General features: G+C 40.5%; 2 protein-coding genes and 1 long non-coding RNA gene across 5 annotated transcripts in view; 2 read left to right on the top strand and 1 right to left on the bottom strand.

Moving 5' to 3' along the window:
• card11 (caspase recruitment domain family, member 11) overlaps positions 1-2,752 on the top strand; it is a 40,119-nt gene extending 37,367 nt beyond the window's left edge. For both annotated transcript variants that reach the window (XM_061224263.1, XM_061224262.1), the window contains exons 23-24: positions 664-779; positions 1,564-2,752. In XM_061224263.1, coding sequence (XP_061080247.1) covers positions 664-779; positions 1,564-1,783 — 336 coding nt within the window. In that variant the 3' untranslated portion in view covers positions 1,784-2,752. The remainder of the gene's footprint in view (positions 1-663; positions 780-1,563) is intronic.
• LOC133114693 (uncharacterized) lies at positions 1,529-4,413 on the bottom strand. Its single transcript, XR_009705570.1, has 2 exons — positions 4,290-4,413; positions 1,529-1,720 (listed from the first exon to the last, which is right to left on the bottom strand). It is a non-coding gene; the product is annotated as an uncharacterized LOC133114693 (long non-coding RNA).
• Positions 4,414-13,257: 8,844 nt separating this feature from the next.
• gna12a (guanine nucleotide binding protein (G protein) alpha 12a) overlaps positions 13,258-20,610 on the top strand; it is a 47,203-nt gene continuing 39,850 nt past the window's right edge. Inside the window, exons 1-2 of one of the 2 annotated variants that reach the window (XM_061223959.1) lie at positions 13,258-13,334; positions 13,876-14,211. In XM_061223959.1, the coding sequence (XP_061079943.1) occupies positions 13,894-14,211 (318 nt within the window). In that variant the 5' untranslated portion in view covers positions 13,258-13,334; positions 13,876-13,893. Of the gene's footprint in view, positions 13,751-13,875; positions 14,212-20,610 lie in introns of both variants that reach the window. The other variant, XM_061223960.1, reaches the window with a different exon arrangement.

The raw sequence follows: 20,610 nt of genomic DNA, 5'->3' as shown, positions 1-20,610 counted from the left end.
AATGATCTCATTGACATTGACCCTGGAATGATGGTTGGTGCCAGATTGGTACAGGATGGTTTGAGTATCTCAGAAACTGCTGATCTCCTGAGATTTTCGCACACAACAGGCTCTAGAGTTTGCAGAGAATGGTGCGACAAACAAAAAACATCCAGTGAGCAGCAGTTCTGTGGGCAGAAACACCTTGTTAATGAGAGAGGTCAGAGGAGAAGGGCCAGACTAGTTGAAACAGACAGGAAAGTGAGAGTAATGCAAATAACCACACATTACCAACTGTGGTATGTAGAAGAGCACAAGTGGATAGGCACAGCAGCAAAAGACTTAATAAGTCTAAGAAATAAGTCCAATAAATACCTAAAAAGGCTCCTTAAGCCCCAATGACCAAGTGAGTTTGGTATCTTGGTTAACTTCAGCTCATACCGCATGGTGGCTTTCTGGATACAAATCAGGGCCAGGCGATACTGGCAGGAATTACAGGGCCCTAATTAACGTAAAGCAAGATTGTACCCATATAACAAGCTGTTAGTCACAAGTCATGATGTTAAACATTTGCCCTTTCTGGATAAGCGGAAGCCGACATCTGCCACTCTTGCACAGTGCAAATCGGAAACGCTTTCGTTTTGCACCTTTTTGCTAATCGTAGATTATTTATCGCCCCCACAGAATAAACACTGTCTGCTGGAAGCCGACCTGAACTGCGTCAAAGACTTACTACGGAAAGAAATCTATCCCATCGTCCTCTTCATCAAAATATGTGAAAAGAACATCAGAAAATTAAAGTATGTAAAGCACCCATCTGAGAATTTGTGACAACACATAGGATCCCTTGTCTCTCAATTTTTTTTTTTCAGTATTGTTTTGTTTTTGTCTTTTGCAGATATGAAACATATTGCATGTGAAACGCTGCTTGAGGTTTCAGTCAGCATCTAAAGTAAAGTGTTTCAGTTAGTGTGAGATTTAGCCACCGCAACCAAAGGTCAAAGCTATGGAAAGAGACTTGCAGGTGGAAATATTTACTGGATATAATTGTTTTCGTGATCATAAATTGCATGAATGGGGCAGGGGCTTCCCACACATTACACTCAAGAAGACAAGATTCATTCAGAATTAAGGCATTTGCATTGCTAAAGTGCATAGTTGGCATTTCTATACAAAGCACCACTATTACGCATCCATATTGATGATTGCGAAGAGAAGCATGCCTAAAATACATGGTAAAAGGTGGTAAAATAAGGAAACAAAATCAATGCCATTTTTAATGATTAATTCTGAAGGCTGTTATTGAGCATTATACTGCATACCTATTAAGAACCCAGGGATTTAAAAAGTAATTTTAGGCTACACATTCTTGTAATCATTTTTAAACATTGCTTAGTCATGCATACTCGGATCATTACTGGCATAAGGAAGCAGACACTTTTGTAGCTAAGAGTTTGAAAAGGTAAACTGGCTTGATTATAACCATTTTTGTATTTGTATCTTCTAGAGATGATTTTTGTTTTGGGCTCATAAATAAACAGCAGTCATGTATCTTTATGAAGTTTTACTTCAATTTTCCTGTAGAAGGCTGCCGCTGAAAGTGGACTCAGAGGAGGACTTCCTTAAGATGTGCCGCTTGAAGGAGAAGGAGCTGGAAAGCCTCCCTTGCCTGTACACCACAGTAGAGCCGGACTCGTGGAGTGGGGTGGAGGACCTTCAGAAGATTATCAAGGACAAGATCCTAGAGGAGCAGAAGAAGACTGTGTGGGTGGAGGAGGGGCTACTTGAGGAGCCATTGAACTGACATCACAACTGCAAAGTGCAGCACTGATCTACAGAACATTAAGTGGCACTGTGCTCAGAAGTTCTCAGAAGCTCACTGTCACTGTTTCTGCTCTGAGCGGAAATCTTCAAGGAGCTCGCAGGGTGAACAGGAAATGACATCGTCACTCTGATGTTTTTCTGTGTAGTGAACAATGTGGATAAAGGAGAGGCTGTGTCAAATGACTGGAACCTGTAGGATGCAGATTAACGTGGTGTTGTTAGAGCAGTGGCGTTAAACAGTCTTGCAAATGTGAAGTTAACCCAGTAAACCAGTCTTGCCTTCAGTTGCATGCAAATAAAACACACACCACATTTCATATCCAGTAAAACATACTGTTGAATGTCACTGTTGTTTTCTTGCATCTGGTTAAAATGTAGGCAGATGTATACAGCAGTATATCTGGTGTGAAAGACAAAACATTCCCTCTGCATGAAAATACAGCCTGATTCCCAAGTGAATTACCATGACTGTTATTGATTGCATGCAAGCTAATGCAGCATTATTCAGATTTATTTTTTCTCATGTCCCACGGTTTTATTTATTTGCTGTTATTTATTTCTTGTACAGCTTAGATATTCATAACCCACAATATCACTTTATGAGGAAAAAATACAGTCTACATTACCAAGTCTGAGTCTTGCAACCTGGTCTGTGATTCTCTGTGAATTATATTGGCACTCGAATGTGTGCCAGTGTAATTAGCATTACATAGGGAAGGCTATAAATCAATGTTGTAGTATCAATTTATTGCATCCGGCAATGTAAATGACCCCTTTGCATAAGTTTTATGAGCATGTGTGGCACCTTAAAACTATCCTGTTTAGAATTTTCCATCCCCCCCTCAGAGTATTTCTTAGCAGTGTACTGTAACATATTTCATTCATAAGCAATGTGTTTACGAGCAGGAAAGCACTGTACTAAAAACTTATTAAATACAATATTTTGCAATGTGATGTCCTCTTTATTTTTATTAACCCTATTACAGTGCTTCACAATTCCTTATCTGCTATTCCATACGTTTTTTGATGGCCATAGGTCAATGATTATTCTTTAAAAAAACACAGACATTTGTAAAATAATAGAAATAAACGGAAGGAAAGCTCTAAAAGGAAACTGCAATACAGAATAATTGCCACTTGAAATGGCACAGTCCATTTTATGATATAGCAAAAATAGGATGCAACCTACTTCATGCAACCTACAGCTGTGTGCAGCAAAATAAGTTCACTGTGCAACTGCAGGTGAAAGAGTAAAATTTAACAGCAATTTTTTGGACTGGGAAGTGTACAAATGTATGCAGTGACTTACCAAAGCTGCAGTGAAATACACTATGGAATGTCTGAGAGCAGCTAGATTGGTTCAATAATGCAGATATCTGCTTGGTGTTGGGCAGCCATTGACTATGAAAGTAGTCTTAATTGGAACATGGCCCTCAAACAATATTTAAGATAAATGTTTGGTTTGGATATGTGAAGAATTTAAATGAATACACAGCGTACATTACATTTATTTTGAGTGTACTTTCCACTTTATATAATTACTGTTTGTTTGCCTAGCAGATGTTTTCACTCTGGATGATTTAGGTACCTTATCCACTTATACAGAGGAATATTTGACTGAAGCAATTTGTTTCACTGACTGAATTTCAAGAAAACATGCATTTAAGGTGTTTGTTGATTTTTATTTTTTTAAATACCGCTACAGAGCTTAACATGGGTTATTGATATTTTTGTCTTGGAGTGCAAATGTGAGATAACCCCTTTTTGAGTACATTGATCCCATACCATTAACTGAACCTTGGAAGGAATCCCTGGTATAAAATCCAGCTATGACCAGCTCGAAATACCAGCTAATGTCTGTTTCAAAACATAGCTTGAGCTGGAAAAACCATGTTGAATATAGAGCTGGTCTAAGTGGTCAACCAGCTACCAGTTGTTTCAAACATATCTTGAGCGGTTTTATTCAGCAAGGATAGTAAAAGGAATTATCAGATAGATTGACTGAAAACGTATTTCACATATTTAATTACAAACAGAACATCTCTTAGATTTGTGCAAACAACATTGGCTACCATCTAGCAGTGGCGTTACCAGGATGTTATCCTGCGGTGGGCATTTGTGTATGCAGGGTGGGCTGCTAAATTTTGTGGGGACGTGTGCTGCTCCGTAGGCTACGTTTTGGTTACTTAATTTGCAATTGTACGTCAATTCGCGCCAGGATAACAACGTGTTTCTAAAATTCACTTCTGCCTGTAGTGCACATAACAGATTTGCGGGACACACTTCTGTTCACTTGCAGGTCTCTCCAATTCTGAGATTCAACTAAAATACCTCCAGAATGATAACTATAAAGCAAACTGATTTTATTTGTTACAGTCCAGAGTGCTAACTGATGCAGACAGTAGCCTATTTTCCATAAATCCTGGTCGGGGGGAAACAAAACAATAGCGGGGGACTCAGTAGGCTAGGTAACTTTGCTTGCTCACCTGAACTAGTCGTAACGAAATCTCTGAAACCGATAAGAACTGCATGCTTTCCTGTGGTAGGCTGTTCTATAACTCAGATTCGCATGAATGAAACTTAACCAGGAAACACGGAAATATTTCCGCCCACCTGCCGGCACATTCCCTCGCTCGCAAACATCCGGTTTGTGCTCTCTGTCTGCTTTCGATACACAATTCTCGCGGGGAGGGGGTGGTTGAAGCTTACGGTCGTGTTGAACAATAAAGCTGAAATCATAACAATAAGAGAAGATAAAAAAAAATACCGGGAGATATGCCTACATGCGTCACTGACAAAAACAATGGAACATTTGGCTAGTCTTAACCAAGTTCTTGCGACTTCTTTAAAGATGCGGTTGGGAGGGGAAGGGTTTCTGATGTCATCACTGTCAACACTGTCAGTAAATCAACTTTCCACCGTTAGTTTTATTTGGAGACTGCGATTTGGAGCTAGGGAGGGAACGGGGAGCTCTTCGCAGTCGCTAACGTAGCCCTACTAGTGCTATAGAGAAGGTGACAGATTCCAGGAGAGGTGGGATGTCTTCAATAACGGCTGTACAGATGCTTACTCCTCGGAGCCTGATAATTAACAATTCGCAGTGATCTCAAGCCTTCGTCATACGTCAAACCAGGAGGGAGGGAGATTTATATTATTATATTTATATTCCTACAAGGAGTAACTTTTTTTAAATGGCGATGTCTGACATTTACTTAATCTTGACCTAATAATAAAAAAGTTGTGAAAAAGACACACATCTTTGTTCATCTTGTCTCATTTATCCAAATCCCTTGCCATTGCTTCTGGTCTCAGTTAATTCCCTTCTATTCTTGCAGTTGCCTGGGCAGTTTCCCTATCTTCCACATTATGGTTATCTAGTTAGAAGTTTATCCTATGGTTTGCTAATGTATAAACATTCATGTAACTAATTAATTCGTTTGTAGTTAACAAATGCATGAATTAATGAAAAGTTAATTCCATGCTTAATTAATGCTTTCATATGTCAATTAATTTATGTTAACAACTAGCTACATTAACTTACATTAATTAGCCAATTCATGTACCTTATTTTCAAGTGTGACCATTAATATCAGATGCTAAGGTACCTGGCTTTAGGCTCAGAATAACCAGTGAGAATAACAGGTGGACCTGTGCAAATTGGTGTAGTGTGGCTGATTCCTTGCAGATGGCTTCTCAAGCTGCAGAGTAGGCCTATAGGTCAGACACTGTGGGAGAAAAAAGGCCTAATAATAATTATTTCAAGAACTGGTTTTCAGCCGCTTTCCTGACTTCACATCCCAATGTGTGACGATAGGGAAACAGTCTTAGGATACAGCAAAACATTATTTCAGTATTTGCTGCCTGGCTCACAAGCAAAGCCCAGGCCTTTGCTGTCCCGAGCACACAATTTGCGCCAGCGATAACAGTGACTTATAAACATTCAGAAACAAGCCTTCCAGTGGGAAACATTTTCTTTATTGGCTGTGCTTGTTTACTCCCTTGCAGAATATTCAACAGGATTAGGGTTCTCCTCAGAGAACATAAGAGAACATTCTATGAAAGGGTAAAGGGACTTTGACAAAACATTATTTGAAAAAAAACAAAAACAAAAACTGTTCAACTGAGTTTGAGTTTTTGGAACTTGATGTGATGGAACTTTGCCAAGATGCTAAGGTCTTAGACAGTTAGTTCAGCTACTTAGTTTTTAGTTTGTTCCTTTTTTCATTTAGTTTACACAGTCAAAGAAACAAACAACAACATACAGATATTTGTGGTCCTTTAAGCATGAACATTTTAAAGATAAATGGAAATGATTAGTCAGTTTCTGTTTCCAGCATCTTATTGACTTTCTTATTCAACTCATGAAATATACACTGCTCAAAAAAATTAAGGGAACACTTAATCATCACAGTGTAACACCAACTCAGTTTTTCAGGGATATCAGTCTGTCCATTTAGGAAGCACAAGTGATTGTGAATCAATTTTACCTGCTGTGGTGCACATGAAAGTGACTACAGGTGCAATGGAGATGCAAAAGCAAGACAACCCCCAAAAAGGTAATGGTTTTGCATGTGGTGGCCACAGACAATTGCTCTCTCCTTATCCTTTCTGACTGATTCTTCTCTAGTTTTGTGTTCCGCTTGTGTCCTTGTCACTACAGGTAGCATGAGGCAGTACCTGCAGCCCAATCAGGTTGCACAGATAGTCCAGCTCCTCCAGGATGGCACATCCATACATGTGGTCACAAGAAGGTTTGCTGTGTCTCCCAGCACAGTCTCAAGCGCATGGAGGAGATACCTGGAGACCGGCTGTTACACAAGGAGAGCTGGACAGGCCCGTAGAAGGGCATCAACCCAGCAGCAGGACCGGTATCTGCTCCTTTGTGTGAGAAGGAACAGGAGGAGCACTGCCAGAGCCCAACAAAATGACCTCCAGCAGGCTACTGGTGTGCATGTTTCAGACCAAACTGTCAGAAACAGACTCCATGAGGGTGGCATGAGGGCCCAACGTCCTCTAGTGGGACCTGTGCTCACAACCTGGCACTATGCAGCTCGATTGGCATTTGTGAGAGACCACCAGAATTGGCAGGTCCTCCATTGGCGCCCTGTTCTTTTCACGGATGAGAGCAGGTTCACACTGAGCACATGTGACAGGTGTGAAAGAGTCTGGAGATGCCATGGTGAACGTTATGCTGCCTGTAATATCATCCAGCATGACCGGTTTGGCGCTGGGTCAGTGATGGTCTGGGGAGGCATATCCTTGGAGGGTCGCACAGACCTCCATGTCATAGCCAAAGGTACCCTGACTGCTGTTAGGTACCAGGATGAAATCCTCAGAACGATTGTCAGACCTTACGCTGGTGCAGTGGGCCCTGGGTTCCTCCTGGTGCAGGACAATGCCCGGCCTCATGTGGCCAGAGTGTGTAGGCAGTTCCTGGATGAGGAGGGCATTGATGCCATTGACTGGCCCTCACGTTCCCCTAACCTAAATCCAATTAAGCACCTATGGGACATTATGTATCGGTGCATCCGACGCCGCCAAGTACTGCCACAGACTGTCCAGGAGTTCACTGATGCCTTGATCCAGGTCTGGGTGGAGAGCCCCCAGGACACCATGCGCCAACTCATCAGGAGCATGCCCAGACGTTGTCGGGAGTGCGTACAGGCACACCGGGGCCATACACACTACTGAGTCACATTATGAGTTGCTGTGATAAAATTCACACAAGTTGGATCAGCTTGTGATTACAATTTTTAACTTTGATTTTCAGTGTGATTTTGAATCCAGCCCTCGGGTTGATAGTTTTGGTTTCCTTTGACCACTGTCATTTTGTTTTCAACAAATTATACAATGTACATCAGTCAAGATTTTCAACTTGAATAAATCATTCATCAAGATCTGATTTGTCCCTTAAGAGTTCCCTTAATTTTTTTGAGCAGTGTATGTGCAGTTGTGTGCAGCAAAATAAGCATTAACCTACAGCACATTGATTTTGCGTATGCATAAATGCCTAGCTCTTCTGGAAAGCAGCGATACTGTGGTTTGTCATGTATCTCCTCAAAGAACATGGAGAAGAATGGTAATAATATGTGTTAACATATTTGAAAACACTGTACATTTATAGTTTTCTTCACTGTTTTCCTCACTGAATGTAAATTATGTTAAGATTTTACCAACTACTTTCAAAGGGAAAAGATCAGGGACTAGTTATGTGGTCTGCTGCGTTTTGCCATTTCTTAAAGACCCCTATACTAGGGTGAAGTATATAAGTATAAAAAAACCTGTCAAAGTTTTCGGTTGGCTGCACCAAATATTGACCACTCATGGTAGAGCCTTTGACTTGTTTCATGCTTCCTGTCTCGTCTTTCCAATAATTGCTTACTCTATTCAGAACATGAAAATAATCCTCCCCAACTAGACTCAAGTACAATAGCCACCTAATAATCTTACTCATTTTAAAAGACATTTTCAGGAATGAAAGTTTTGGGTACATGCAGAACCATGTATATTGCTTATGTTTCAGATGAGTTTTATGGAAGAATTGTCTGTGTTTAAGGGGAACTGGTAACCTGACCTTAGTTTCACTTTTAGCCGTTTATTGGATTCAAAGTACACCCAGAACTTGTCTCCTCTTGCTCTCCGCAGACCATTCGATGTAAATACACTGAGGGGCAGGTACTAGCTGATAAAGTGTGGCACTTAATCAATGTCAAAGGGAAGCTCTTGTAATGTATTTGGAAAGGAGATGAAAAGGCACAGGGCCCAGGTGGGTCAGAAAGTCTGGGTGGAAACGCACAACACTGTTCACAACCCCTGTTTCCCATTGAAAAACCTGTCTCTGGCTCACTTTATTGACTCTTCAAGAAGTGCTTATGATGACCCTATGGGCTTTATCTACAACCTTGGTATGGCTCTCCAGAACTGGAGTTATGCAGGGTAGCAACAGAGCAGCAAACACATTTGTGCACAGGTGAAATCTTGTTAACCCCTTAAGTATCGCCCCTTGACAAAAGTTTGAATATGATATACTCAAAATAAAATGGTTACTATTCTTGAACCCTTTTGACTACAGGCATAATCTTGGTCTCTTCTGAAAGGGAACCCTTTGTGGTTTGTTTTTCAAGAGTCGGAATCACTCCAAATATTACGAAAACAAAGTTTGGAAGCTCAAACACAGTGAAAGTGGAAGGATTTTTTCTTACAGACTTGATTTTCTGTTTTTGAATGGATACAGATTATTGTAGCTGTGTGGATAGAAACACAATGGAGCAAAGTCACAATAATGGACCAATACCGTTTCAAAGTTGAGGGCAATATCACCAAAACTGCTTTGTTGTTTTGAATCTACGGCTAAGCAGTTTTCCAAAAAGGACATTTGGAGACTCCAAAAGGACATATGGGAATTAAATGATATTATATTTTATTTGGCTACTTATTTATAAGTATTCTGAGTAATAATAAGATATTTTGAGAATGCATTTAAATACTCACCAAGATAAAATGGGGTCATGTCACTGAAAATGCCCTCTATTGTGTTGTCAAAGGTGTTTTCACTGTCTTCCTCAAATATTCACTCAGACGCGTGATTTCTTGAAAATCCTCCAAAGGAAGTCCTCTATTTACACGTAGACATCACAATATACATTTTCTGTTGTATACGTCGACCTTCTTTGGCATAAAATCTCAAGAATTTCGAGAAAGCCTAACAAATTATACACTGTTGGAAATGTGATGTTATCACTTCAATAACATGTGCTTAGTCGTTCTTTGATGAGCAAAATTTATACAGAATTTACTTACACACAGATGGAGGTAACACATTTTCTTCACAACTACATTACAAATATTGGTCAGAGATGGTTGTACTTGGTCTCTTCTTGTTTGAGAGAGCCTATACAAAATGTAAATAATAGTATATCTATATGCAAATACTTTTGAAGAAGTATAGAATGGCAAAACAGACAACAATAATTGCTCCGGAGAAATTCTAAGTAAACAATGGAGATTCTATCAACGTTTCTCAGAGTTCGCACATTTTTAGAATCCATCCATCCATCCATCCATTATCTGAACCCGCTTATCCTGATCAGGGTCGCAGGGGGGCTGGAGCCTATCCCAGCATACATTGGGCGAAAGGCAGGAATACACACACCATTCACTCACACACTCATGCCTACGGGCAATTTAGACTCTCCAATCGGCCTAACCTGCATGTCTTTGGACTGTGGGAGGAAACTGGAGTACCCGGAGGAAACCCACGCAGACACGGGGAGAACATGCAAACTCCGCACAGAGAGGCCCCGGCCGACGGGGATTTAAACCCAGGACCTCCTTGCTGTGAGGCGGCAGTGCTACCCACTGCACCATCCGTGCCGCCTACATTTTTAGAATGAGAAACTATTATGCATTTGGTCTGTTGGACACTTGTTGTGAAAAGGACACTGACATTACCTTATTTCTTGTAAAAGGCAGATTTCCAAAATGCAGAGACTGTGAGGTCCCCCCACACTTGTTTCACCACCCACAAAATAAGGAACTACTGTCACTAAAGCAATGGCATCTTAAAATAGGCTGTACAGATATAACAGCGAGTTTTAATGCTTTCAAACGCTATATCCTGTTACCATAGTGATTGAAAATTGCACCCTTAAAATAATGAAGGAATACAAAAAAAACCCTCACCAGCACAGGGCTGGGCCGATGAGACTTAAGGGGTTAAGGAACCGGTCCAATGTGTAACTGCCAGCCCAGATGGATGATTGAGGGGAGAAAAGAAGCAGTGGCCAATGGTGCACTCTTCAGGGGAGACAGCACGCCCTCCGGAATTGACAACAGACTTTGCAGCAGTGAGATACAGGCCTGTGAATACGACCGGACACATTCAACTGGGAGAGGGAGAAACAATCAGGGATAAAAAATTGATTCAAAGAGAAAAAGAAACATTCCCCAAGGGCACACAATTGGGCACGGGACAATTTGGGAGTGACCTCATCACAACTGGAGGCCCCAGAATTCAGTTTTTCTCCTGCTGCTCCTCACAGGCCTGTTCAATTTATCATTGTACTGACTTTTTCTATAAGGGAGAAAACTGTGTGTGTGTGTGTGTGTGTGTGTATGTGTGTGTGTGTGTGTGTGTGTGTGTGGTGACAAGAAACTTGTATAACAACACACTGAACCTTTGGCAAAGAGCAGGAGCACTTCAGACAGCACTTCCACCGTAACAGAACTGGCTATCATTACCCCTGACAAGAAAGCACAAATCCCTGGTCACAGGAATGAAGAATCCTTCAATTTATTTTCAGTCCTTTTTGTTCTGATCAAAAATGTATGGCAGCTCCATTGCTTTTTGAGAGCCACTTCAAGAAATGTATATCTGCTCTGCACTGATTTGATTTGTTTGTTCTCCTAAGAACCTGTAGCACAGAACAATTAACCCCGTGCTTCAGAATGCACTTGAAAGCTTTTTCATTAAACATGGTCCGCCACATGTAAAGCGACGCTCCTAATAGGTTTAAACAAGTGAATCGAGCCTCTGAAATCGGAGATGACTCGGCTCTCAACTTACAGCCACCGCGTAATAACGGATTGCGAGGCAAAATAGTAATGCTATTTATATGCTAATGCATTCGAAAGGTTTTCCTCATATCTGCCTGTCAGATTCGCTATTGGAAGTGTTGAAAAAATGAGTACTTTTTGTTTTCACTTTTATGTTTCAATGCCCCATCTAATTAACACTCAAACAAGAGTAACACATCAGGGTCTTTCTAAAACAAATAAAAAAGAACGAACGTCTTATTAAAGGCAGTAAAATTTAAATTCAACTCTATAACCATGGCATCAATGTTAATAATTTGTTATGCTTTTTGAGAAAAACGTATTTACGATGATAAATGAAAGCTGAAAGTGTTAAAAAAGTTACTGACAATAACTAATATTCTGATGTAATGTGCTTTGGCCATTAGCTTCTGTGTGACAAGCTCAAAACTCAATAATATACTTATGTAGTCATAAGTTTATCACATTTTCCGTTGTTATTTATCTTCTTTTCTGTAATTAGTCACACAGTGTACGTTAATGTGTTGTGATTTCGGAACATTGAGTCCTCCCTTCAAGTTAAGTGACTGATTTGTTTTTATCTTTCGTGTACTGGAGTCCTGCTACAGGCATAAAAAGTCGGAAAAGTAAAATATAGTCTAACAGCGCCCCCTACTGAATACTGCCCTGTGCTACCATTACTTCCACCATTATTTATACCCACCTTGCTTCTACAGGAATGAACACTCGTCACGTAGCTAAGTGCTCACAAAACTCCACTCCTATTCATTTCCCCTATTGGTAGGGTAGTGTGCAATTTAGAATTATTAAAATAAACAAAGGACTGCCATTCAGTTCAATTTTTGTGAAAATCACATTTCCTCCCATTGTACGTTTTTTCACAAGATACAATAGGATAATACAATATGATAAGATTTCATAAAATTGAATAGAGTAGAATAAAATCATGACTGATCGGTACCACTTGAATTACTTTACTGCACAGTGAAGTACTTAGTATTAATTTACCACTAACGTGGTTTATATCCAAGAGAGCTAAAATGTAATCTATCAGAGAATCATGTACTCTGTCAGCACTGAATATTTTAATGTGTGAAGTGAAGTTAAGTACCTAACATTCAGGTATGCATCTCAAAATCCCGTTATAATATAATAGATACTGGGACAGATACATTGAAATGATAAATGTGTTGTTTTTGGCAAATGAAAAGTATGCATTTCCTATATAAACAGTACTTGCTCCCATCTAACTATTGTGTTCTCGATCTCATCACATCCTTCTAATGATTACTGACACATTCTACCCATTTCAGAACTCTTGTGGTGACAGTCTATTGTGCTTGGAAAATAACTCAATAAGTCATAATATCTCCATACATCACGTCCTGAAACGTATACCTCTGCGACATCCTCAGTTGTACATGCAATCATTAGTATTCTTTAACAAATGCATTTATTTTCAGTATATTTAAATATGTGCAGCTGATGAAATTATGTTTCGTGGGAATGTAGAATCTATGAAACGCGGCGATAGATTGAATTGGCATGTGCCCCAGAATCACCCGAAAATGAGATTTTCCAGACGCAGGCGCACAGTAATTCTAGTCGTTGTTTGCCTATCAATCTCAATCATCTCAATTATGATTACGTTGGACGTTGCCTGCCACTGAAATCGAATGTGTGGTTACGGCTTCACACCTATAGATGAAGTTAAATGGGCTCTTTAATGTAGACGAACATTTAATGTAGATTAACGTTTTTATTCAGATTATATGGTCGTTTCATAGTACTTACACCGCCCATTACAAGTTTAGGCCTACTAGCTACTCCCCTCTACTGGCGCTTCCCAGACGTACAGTGGGGGACTCAAAGTTATTGGCATCTGGGATAAAGAAAGGAGACAGCGGGACAGTTGTCCGCGCGCGGCACAACACTTGGCTGGCACTGAAATATTTTTAGAAGTTCTGGAACTGCTGGTATCATGATAATGATTTAAGACATCGCATTGCATGTTTTTGATTTAGGAAGGCTAACTACTTAGAAACTGCATGTAACGGGGTTGTGTTAGAATATCTCGCCAGAGCCTGCTAGCTAATGTTTTGAGAACATCTTGAAAGTTGGCTAGTTAGCTAAATTATGATCAAAGCAAGATGGGACTTATTGTTGTCTGAACTTTATATGTCTAAATTACTTTAGAGTGTTATTAACTTGTTTTAACTAAGTAGTCATTTAGTTTCGGTAGAAAATAGTGCAGCTAGCACGAACTGTAACGTTAGCTAGCTAACTGCTGCCTGCCAGTTTGCTAGCTGGTTTCATTGATGGGCTACAGTGCGTACTAACTACCAGCGTGAGAACTGCAGAATTGACGCATCCTTATTTTTTCATTGATGAAGTAAGTTAACTTTCAGAATCAAGGCGCCGCATGGACTTGGATTGATTACAAAGTTTTTACGACAAGCAGCACTGAAGTCGTCGTACTTACAAATGAAAAAAGATAACTAAGATCAAGCATTTTAGTCTTGTAGATTCGCAACGATGGCTGGCGTGGTGCGCACCCTCAGCCGGTGTTTGCTGTCAGCCGAAGCCAGTCGGGAGCGAAGTAATAGCAAGGAGAGAAACCTGGATCGAGATGTGAACCAGGAGCGAGAGGCAAGGCGTCGGAGTCGCGAAATCGATGCCATGCTTGCCCGTGAGAGACGGTCTATTCGCCGCTTGGTGAAGATACTACTGCTTGGAGCTGGAGAAAGTGGCAAGTCAACCTTTTTGAAACAAATGAGGATTATCCATGGGAAAGAGTTCGACCAGAAAGCATTACTGGATTTTAGAGACACTATCTTCGAGAACCTTATAAAGGTAACGTGAAACCCAAGCTTAGATAGGCTTTAATATGTACAACAGTTAACTGTTAACCTTAACATTCAAATGTTTTGTGACTAGTTGAAGAAGAAAGAAAGTTTGTATAGGAGAAAATGCATGGTTCATAGAAATCACCCGATAGTAATTATGTTTGTATAAGTTGCAAGGATTCAAAAGTCAGAAAGAAATATGGTATAGGCGTGTACACGCAGAGAATGTTGCAGGATCAATTCCGAATGGGCTACTGCTCTTATTCACCAGAGAAAGGTTCTAGTGCTTAACCTGAACTTTAAGGCAACCAAATACATAGTGCATGAAACCAAAAAGAATAATGACCATCTCTCAAGGGCTGAGTCGTCAGCCATTTCTAGAACGGAGTCATCTGTTACATAACTTCATTTGTTTGCTGTGTTGACTCTTCGGAGGGACACTCCCACAGGCCTATGGGAAGCATCATTAGCTCAATAGAGTCCCACTGGACAACTTGGGGTATGGTAAGCACTTGCTTACTGTCAGCATGTACTTTATTCCGTTTTATGCCACATTGCTGTTTATAAGTTCATCCAAATGTTTTACACAGCAGAGGTGGAGAGCTGCCGCCTATGGCTTGGTGATCCACCAGGCTGGTTTGGCATGTGAGAATGCAGCCTCGTGTTACGCTCAGTGTTATGGTAATGGCCCTCGGGCCCCCTGGGAGAGTGGTTCCCCTGTCTTGGTTGGACTCTAAATACTTGTGTTTTTCAGCTGTCTACACCCCCCACCTTCTCTTTGGCACAGCAGCATCTGTTTTTTAAAGGGCATTTCTCTGTAAAAAATAATCTCTTCTCTTGGAATAATGAGGTGTTTTGGAAAAGACCTGTTTGTTCACAAACCCCAGGGAGCATGTTTAGTTGGTCGAACAACTTGGCAAGACAGTGGCCCTCACGGTGACTGCCCTCACGGTGACTGCCCTCACGGCCCCAGGCTACCTAATACTTTTCTTGGGGGGGGGGGGCTCATTAGCATTCTGCACAGGATTCGGGCTAGGGTATGCTGGTACATGGGATCTTTTCATTGGCTGGTTCTTTTCTAATTAGATTTAATTTTTTGTATAGACTAATTTACATACCATATCTAAAAACAATTGTCCTAGCAACCTAACAATTTCCTCATGGTTCTGTGTTAGCCTATAAGCTCTGGCAATTATCTGTGATTCATTGACTTGACTTCCCCTCATTTCTGTATAATAAATGGTGACACCACTGAACTGTTTGCTTCGCTGTTCACACTTAAGCATACTGTATATGTTCCTCATATTTCACTGTTCTTCTCTCTGATTGGCCCAGCAGTTAAAGAGTCTTCATTGGTGGGCAACAAACGATTTGCACGCAGACTGGCATGGTGCACTGTGCCCTCTTCTTGCTTGTTGTCAGTTTTATTTATTTGCTCTTTTTTATGAACAATATATTTTTGCTTCCATATCTATCAGGTTATGCAATTATCACATTAAACAAAAAACATCAGTGCAGAATTCTTGCAGTCTTTCTTGCATGCAAAATAATATAAGCCTAATGAAGTATTAGATTGTCAGTGCTGAATATACAGCAGCAGCCACTTCACAGTCATAATGAGGAGGAGCTTTCAAAATCCTCCATGGTTTGTTCATTTTCTTTGATGTCCCCCAATTTAAAGTGCTGTACCCAATACACCAGGGTAAATGGGAGGGAACACTCTGCACTTTCTCTCACTAATCTGAGTGACGCTGAGACCACTTATGTCTCAGCAAGAGGTACACCTATCCAGGTTTATCATTGTTAAAGCTTTGGTTTTGAAATGCAGGCTCATTCATGTACCATGAATCAGTACTTTAAGTGGATAGGCCATATGAGAGAACCCCACAGATGGGTTTATGCTGTAGCCTGTACAGTCTGTGTGTACATACTTCATAAACGCAACACTGGGTTTTATTCTCTCATCCAAGGGCTGAAGAGGATGTATAGCTAGGTCTCATTTGAATGTCTACCGTGTTTTTTTCGAGTGTGATTTTCAGGCATTAAGCGCATTAACGAGGACAAGGTCATTGGTTTTTCTAAAATTTTTCGCAAAAACTATGCTACATTTTTTTTCCAAGCACCACATGTACTCCAAAGTTAAATCATTTAGAAATAGACTAATGTATCCTGATTAGTAGATGTGCTCCTAAATTACTTTTGCAGTTAGCACACATTGGTTTTTTGGAGAAGATCTCCTAAAATGGGAGCACTGTAGAGCCCTGATGAAACTGGTGAATAAAGGTGTGGCGCATTACGATTTCTGGCTAGATTTCAACATTCGCAGTCCGACTGCTTTATATTCTGTTATTTCTTTCAGACTTCACATGCGACCATGAGAGTAAAGACCAGTGTTTTAAAGGTACAATAGGTAATTTCGGACTTCTGACGGTCAAGAGAGGAATTGCTGCAACAGACATGCTCAAACCACAAGACTGTTTATCCCACCCCTTCTCTGAACGAGCTGACATTGAAACACCATTGGCTGTGGCAATTAGAACCAGTTTTCAACCAATGAGCTTGAATTATTGTACAGTTATACAATGTTTTGGTACAGAGTGCCGGCCTGTCAACTGCATATTTTGAAACCCGAATTTAAGGACTATAAACACAGGCAGACGGTGAGTCAACATGTCAGTGAGCCTTTTTCAGTGATAGGAAGGGATTTGCAGTGGTCTTGTTTTAACACCAAAATCTTACCTATTGTACTGTTAATTCAGTAAAAGCCGTCCCTATTGGCCGTTTTTTTCATAACGGCCAACCGATTTCCTCGGAGAGCACTAGTGTAGGAAATAATCCCTGGAAAAGACCCTCTGGCAGGACGCAGAACTAGGGATTCAGCTGGAAAATAATAGCTGACAAAGCTGGGAGCTGCAAACGGGGGAACAGGCAAAAATATGGAGAAGACGCACGTAGCTAGCTGCAGAATTTTTTGTTTTAATTTTCTTTTCAGTGGCTGACAGATCCGCCATACTTTTTCCTGATCAAATTCCACCATAAACAAGGGCAGTCGGTCTTTTATAGAACCATTCAACTCCTTGGTGCCATTGGGCATAATGACACGCTCGTTTTCAACCTTTTATTATTTCATATCCGTATCCAAGCGTAATGTAATACATTTAGGCTTTATGTCTGGAGTGTGTAAAATTTTATTGCTGCTTTAAATAACATTTGATACAACAACTGTCCTTGGGTGCGAGAGGCCTCACAAAAGAAAATTAATAGTTGTATCGTGTGAGTGCTGCTGGCACTGGAGAGGAGCCAATGTTCCATGGAAATATCTCTCCATCAGCTCCATCAGTCTACGACGGGGACATCCCCCGCTGTCAGATTCTGTTGTCTGTTTGAGACATCAAGCTTGTTGGCAATTGTCTGCGGCCATGTATGCCTCCACTTGTTTCAAAGGACAGCAGCTGATAATGTTTTGACATTCTGAGCGGCAGTCGATAATTTGTAGGCTTAACGCTTGCATGCAAAATTTGCCAGCGAGTGAAAAATCATCGCTCTACACATCACAGAACACCTGGCAGATAAGCTTACTTATTGGAAATGTTGTGAACAAGCAAAACAGTCACCATCTAGGAAAACAGAACTTAGACAACAAACAAAAAAAACACAGGGCAGGATCGCAGGGTCCAAATGAACAAAGTAACAAAACAATGAAATGATGACTGAACTAAACATTTTTGTCAATAATGCTGTTGTTACTTGGAGAAATAACATTCTCTTTGTGTTCTGTGGAGGGGAGCTTTTGTACACTGGTGTACAGGTGATCCCGATCTGGGCATCAACTGTCACAACTCCAAGGTCCTGCATTCTTTGTGGACAGACGGAAACTCAAAGAAAAAAGGACAAGGGATTTAAACGGAAGTAAACTTAAATGTAACTGTGTAGAGTTATCATTCAAAAATAGAAAAAATAGTTGTAAAAATGACTAACTACTGCAATGGTATGTGTAACCAATTTTTATTTGAAAATATACTTACACATGAATGAATAGTACATAATCGATGCCTTGTTTCAGTGTCTGAGTCATGCTTCATTGCTTCTGGTCTGTCCGGAACAAAATAACTTTCTGATAGTAAATGAAACAGCTTATAATACTGCCCGAGCATTGAAATCTAAATACAAACCTTATAAACCACATTAGAGAATAGTAACAAACCCATGTGGAGGTAGCTTTGTTGTGATGTTTTTACGTAGTCAAGAAAAAACCATCTTGAAAAAGTAATCTGGAGGGTTTGATTGAATTGCACATGCCCTGAAACTGTCAAAGTATGTTTGATTGAATCCGGCCCGTCTCTCTTACAGTTAGTGATATCCACACATGAACACATCATAGTTGGTAAATCCTGATTAATGGGATGCATATAGGCCTACCACAGGAACACCTCTGGCAAGCATGCACCATTGTTTTCACTGGTTTTTTTTTTTTTTTTTTTTTTTTTTCAATTTGGTAGCCAATTGTACCCCGTCTAATTCAATTAGAGCTAGTATTAGATACACCGCCCACACCCCGTCCCTCGGCGGCCCTACGAGAGCGACACGCCTTCTTCAAGCCGTCTCGTCTCATGTTGGTAACCGGGGTGCTTTTTGTGCGGCGATCTACTAACCCTGCCAAGTCCCTCCCCCTGGAGCAGCGAGCCAATTATGCTGCTCCATGTGAACTGGCCAAACTTGGCTTTTGGCAGGACTGAGAATCGAACCACGGTCACCGATGTGCAACTGCAGCAAACTGCAACCCAAGTCTGCTGCATCTTAGCCTGTTGCGCCATCGCAGCCCTCATTTTTCACTGAATTCTAAACATTTCTAATAAGCGGGCATAAACTGAAAATGGTCTATCAGCTGAGATAGCAACCTCAATTTAGATGAGTTTCTGTGTGTCCACCCTGGAGCCTGTGTATTGAGTTACAGAAAGTAGCACAACGTTTCCTTTCTCTTGGCTGGTCACTTTTGCATGCTTTGTACGCTTCTGCCACTTTCGATAAACCAGTGTACTTTATCTATGCCGAAGGCTTAGGTTGATGGTGAAATGTATTGCATTACTTAAACCGTAACAGCTCTGAGAGGTTAGATCTCCGTAACCTCGCATTTATTACCTTTAAGAAATAAAATGTAAAATGTTTTTCAGTGCCACACGCTTCTCAGTGCAATAAAGTTAGTGAACAAAGAATAATGTTTCTTATCGTGTCCTGAGGTGATGTGCCTCCTTTTGCTAAAATGGAATGAACGAAGCCGTGGAAGGTCGCATTGGTCGAATAATTTCTCTGTGTAGGTTTTCCGCATTTCCCCAGCTGCCCAAGGGAGATGTTTCGACTACGGTTGAAGCCAGTACGCAGGACAAGGTCGATATGAAGAGTGTGCTCTGGAAGTTCGACCAGAGAGCGTTTGTGATCGTCTTGGGTTAACGTTGTCAATCAATTTATAGATCGGACTGAAGGCTTCGTGTAAATTAATACTTGAACATTTCTTTCCTGCCGGGTCTCAGGAGGATAAAGTAGGCTACCTGTGAAGCACACAAGTGTGTATGGAAAGGTTACCCAAGAGGTTAGGCTTTTTTTGTGGTATTCTGGTGGAAATAATTAGGCTACTCATGTGAACTCATGTTTGACACAGAACACCTCATTATACACCTTCTTACTCCTTGAAGGAAAAACTGTCAAGAGGCCGTCTTCAACACAAAGCATAACAGAGAGGAAACTACAAGTGGGAAAGACCATTAAATGCTAGCAGAAAAAGTGTCCCCAGTTCTCCAGATCAGGTACCTCTTGACCTGAATTTTTTGCTCCCTAAACTGAAGGAAACAAGTCATGAGAAGTAGCCTACGTCTTTATGCGGGGGATATCAGATGGGGATGCTTCAGAAACAATGTGCAGTGCCTGAAAGAGCCATCTGGGTGGGGTCACAGACTTTCTGATATACTTGCCGAGGAAAACACAAGCCGGTAGGCCTATTGATTTTCTCATATTAGTGCACATTTTAATCGATCTTATTCAAAATTGTCAATCGACTACGTGTAGCTACTCTTTGTTTTTTGCACTCACACTTATGGCAAAGATCTACAATATCCAAGAGAAATTTCATAATTTAATCAATCTTGAAGCTCACATTAGATAGCATTTATTGCAATGCAGTAGTTAATAGAGTAGTTTATTTTTGTACTGCATATGCTGTAAACTGCAACATTGTCCCAATTTATTTTATTACATCATGCAGACAAAATGTGCTGTGGTTTTTCAAAATGTAATGCGTTACATTTTTCAAAATGTTATTTATTATTGAATTACTTAATCCCTAACATGGCATGAATATAGAAGCTGTGCATTTAGAAATGATTGAAAAGGTCAAGATCAATAATCAGCTTAA

The sequence above is a fragment of the Conger conger genome, chromosome 16 (genome assembly GCF_963514075.1).
Source record: "Conger conger chromosome 16, fConCon1.1, whole genome shotgun sequence".
In the NCBI taxonomy this organism is placed as follows: domain Eukaryota; kingdom Metazoa; phylum Chordata; class Actinopteri; order Anguilliformes; family Congridae; genus Conger; species Conger conger.
The sequence above is the reverse complement of the archived record's forward strand: the minus strand, read 5'-3'. Positions and strand labels throughout refer to the sequence as shown.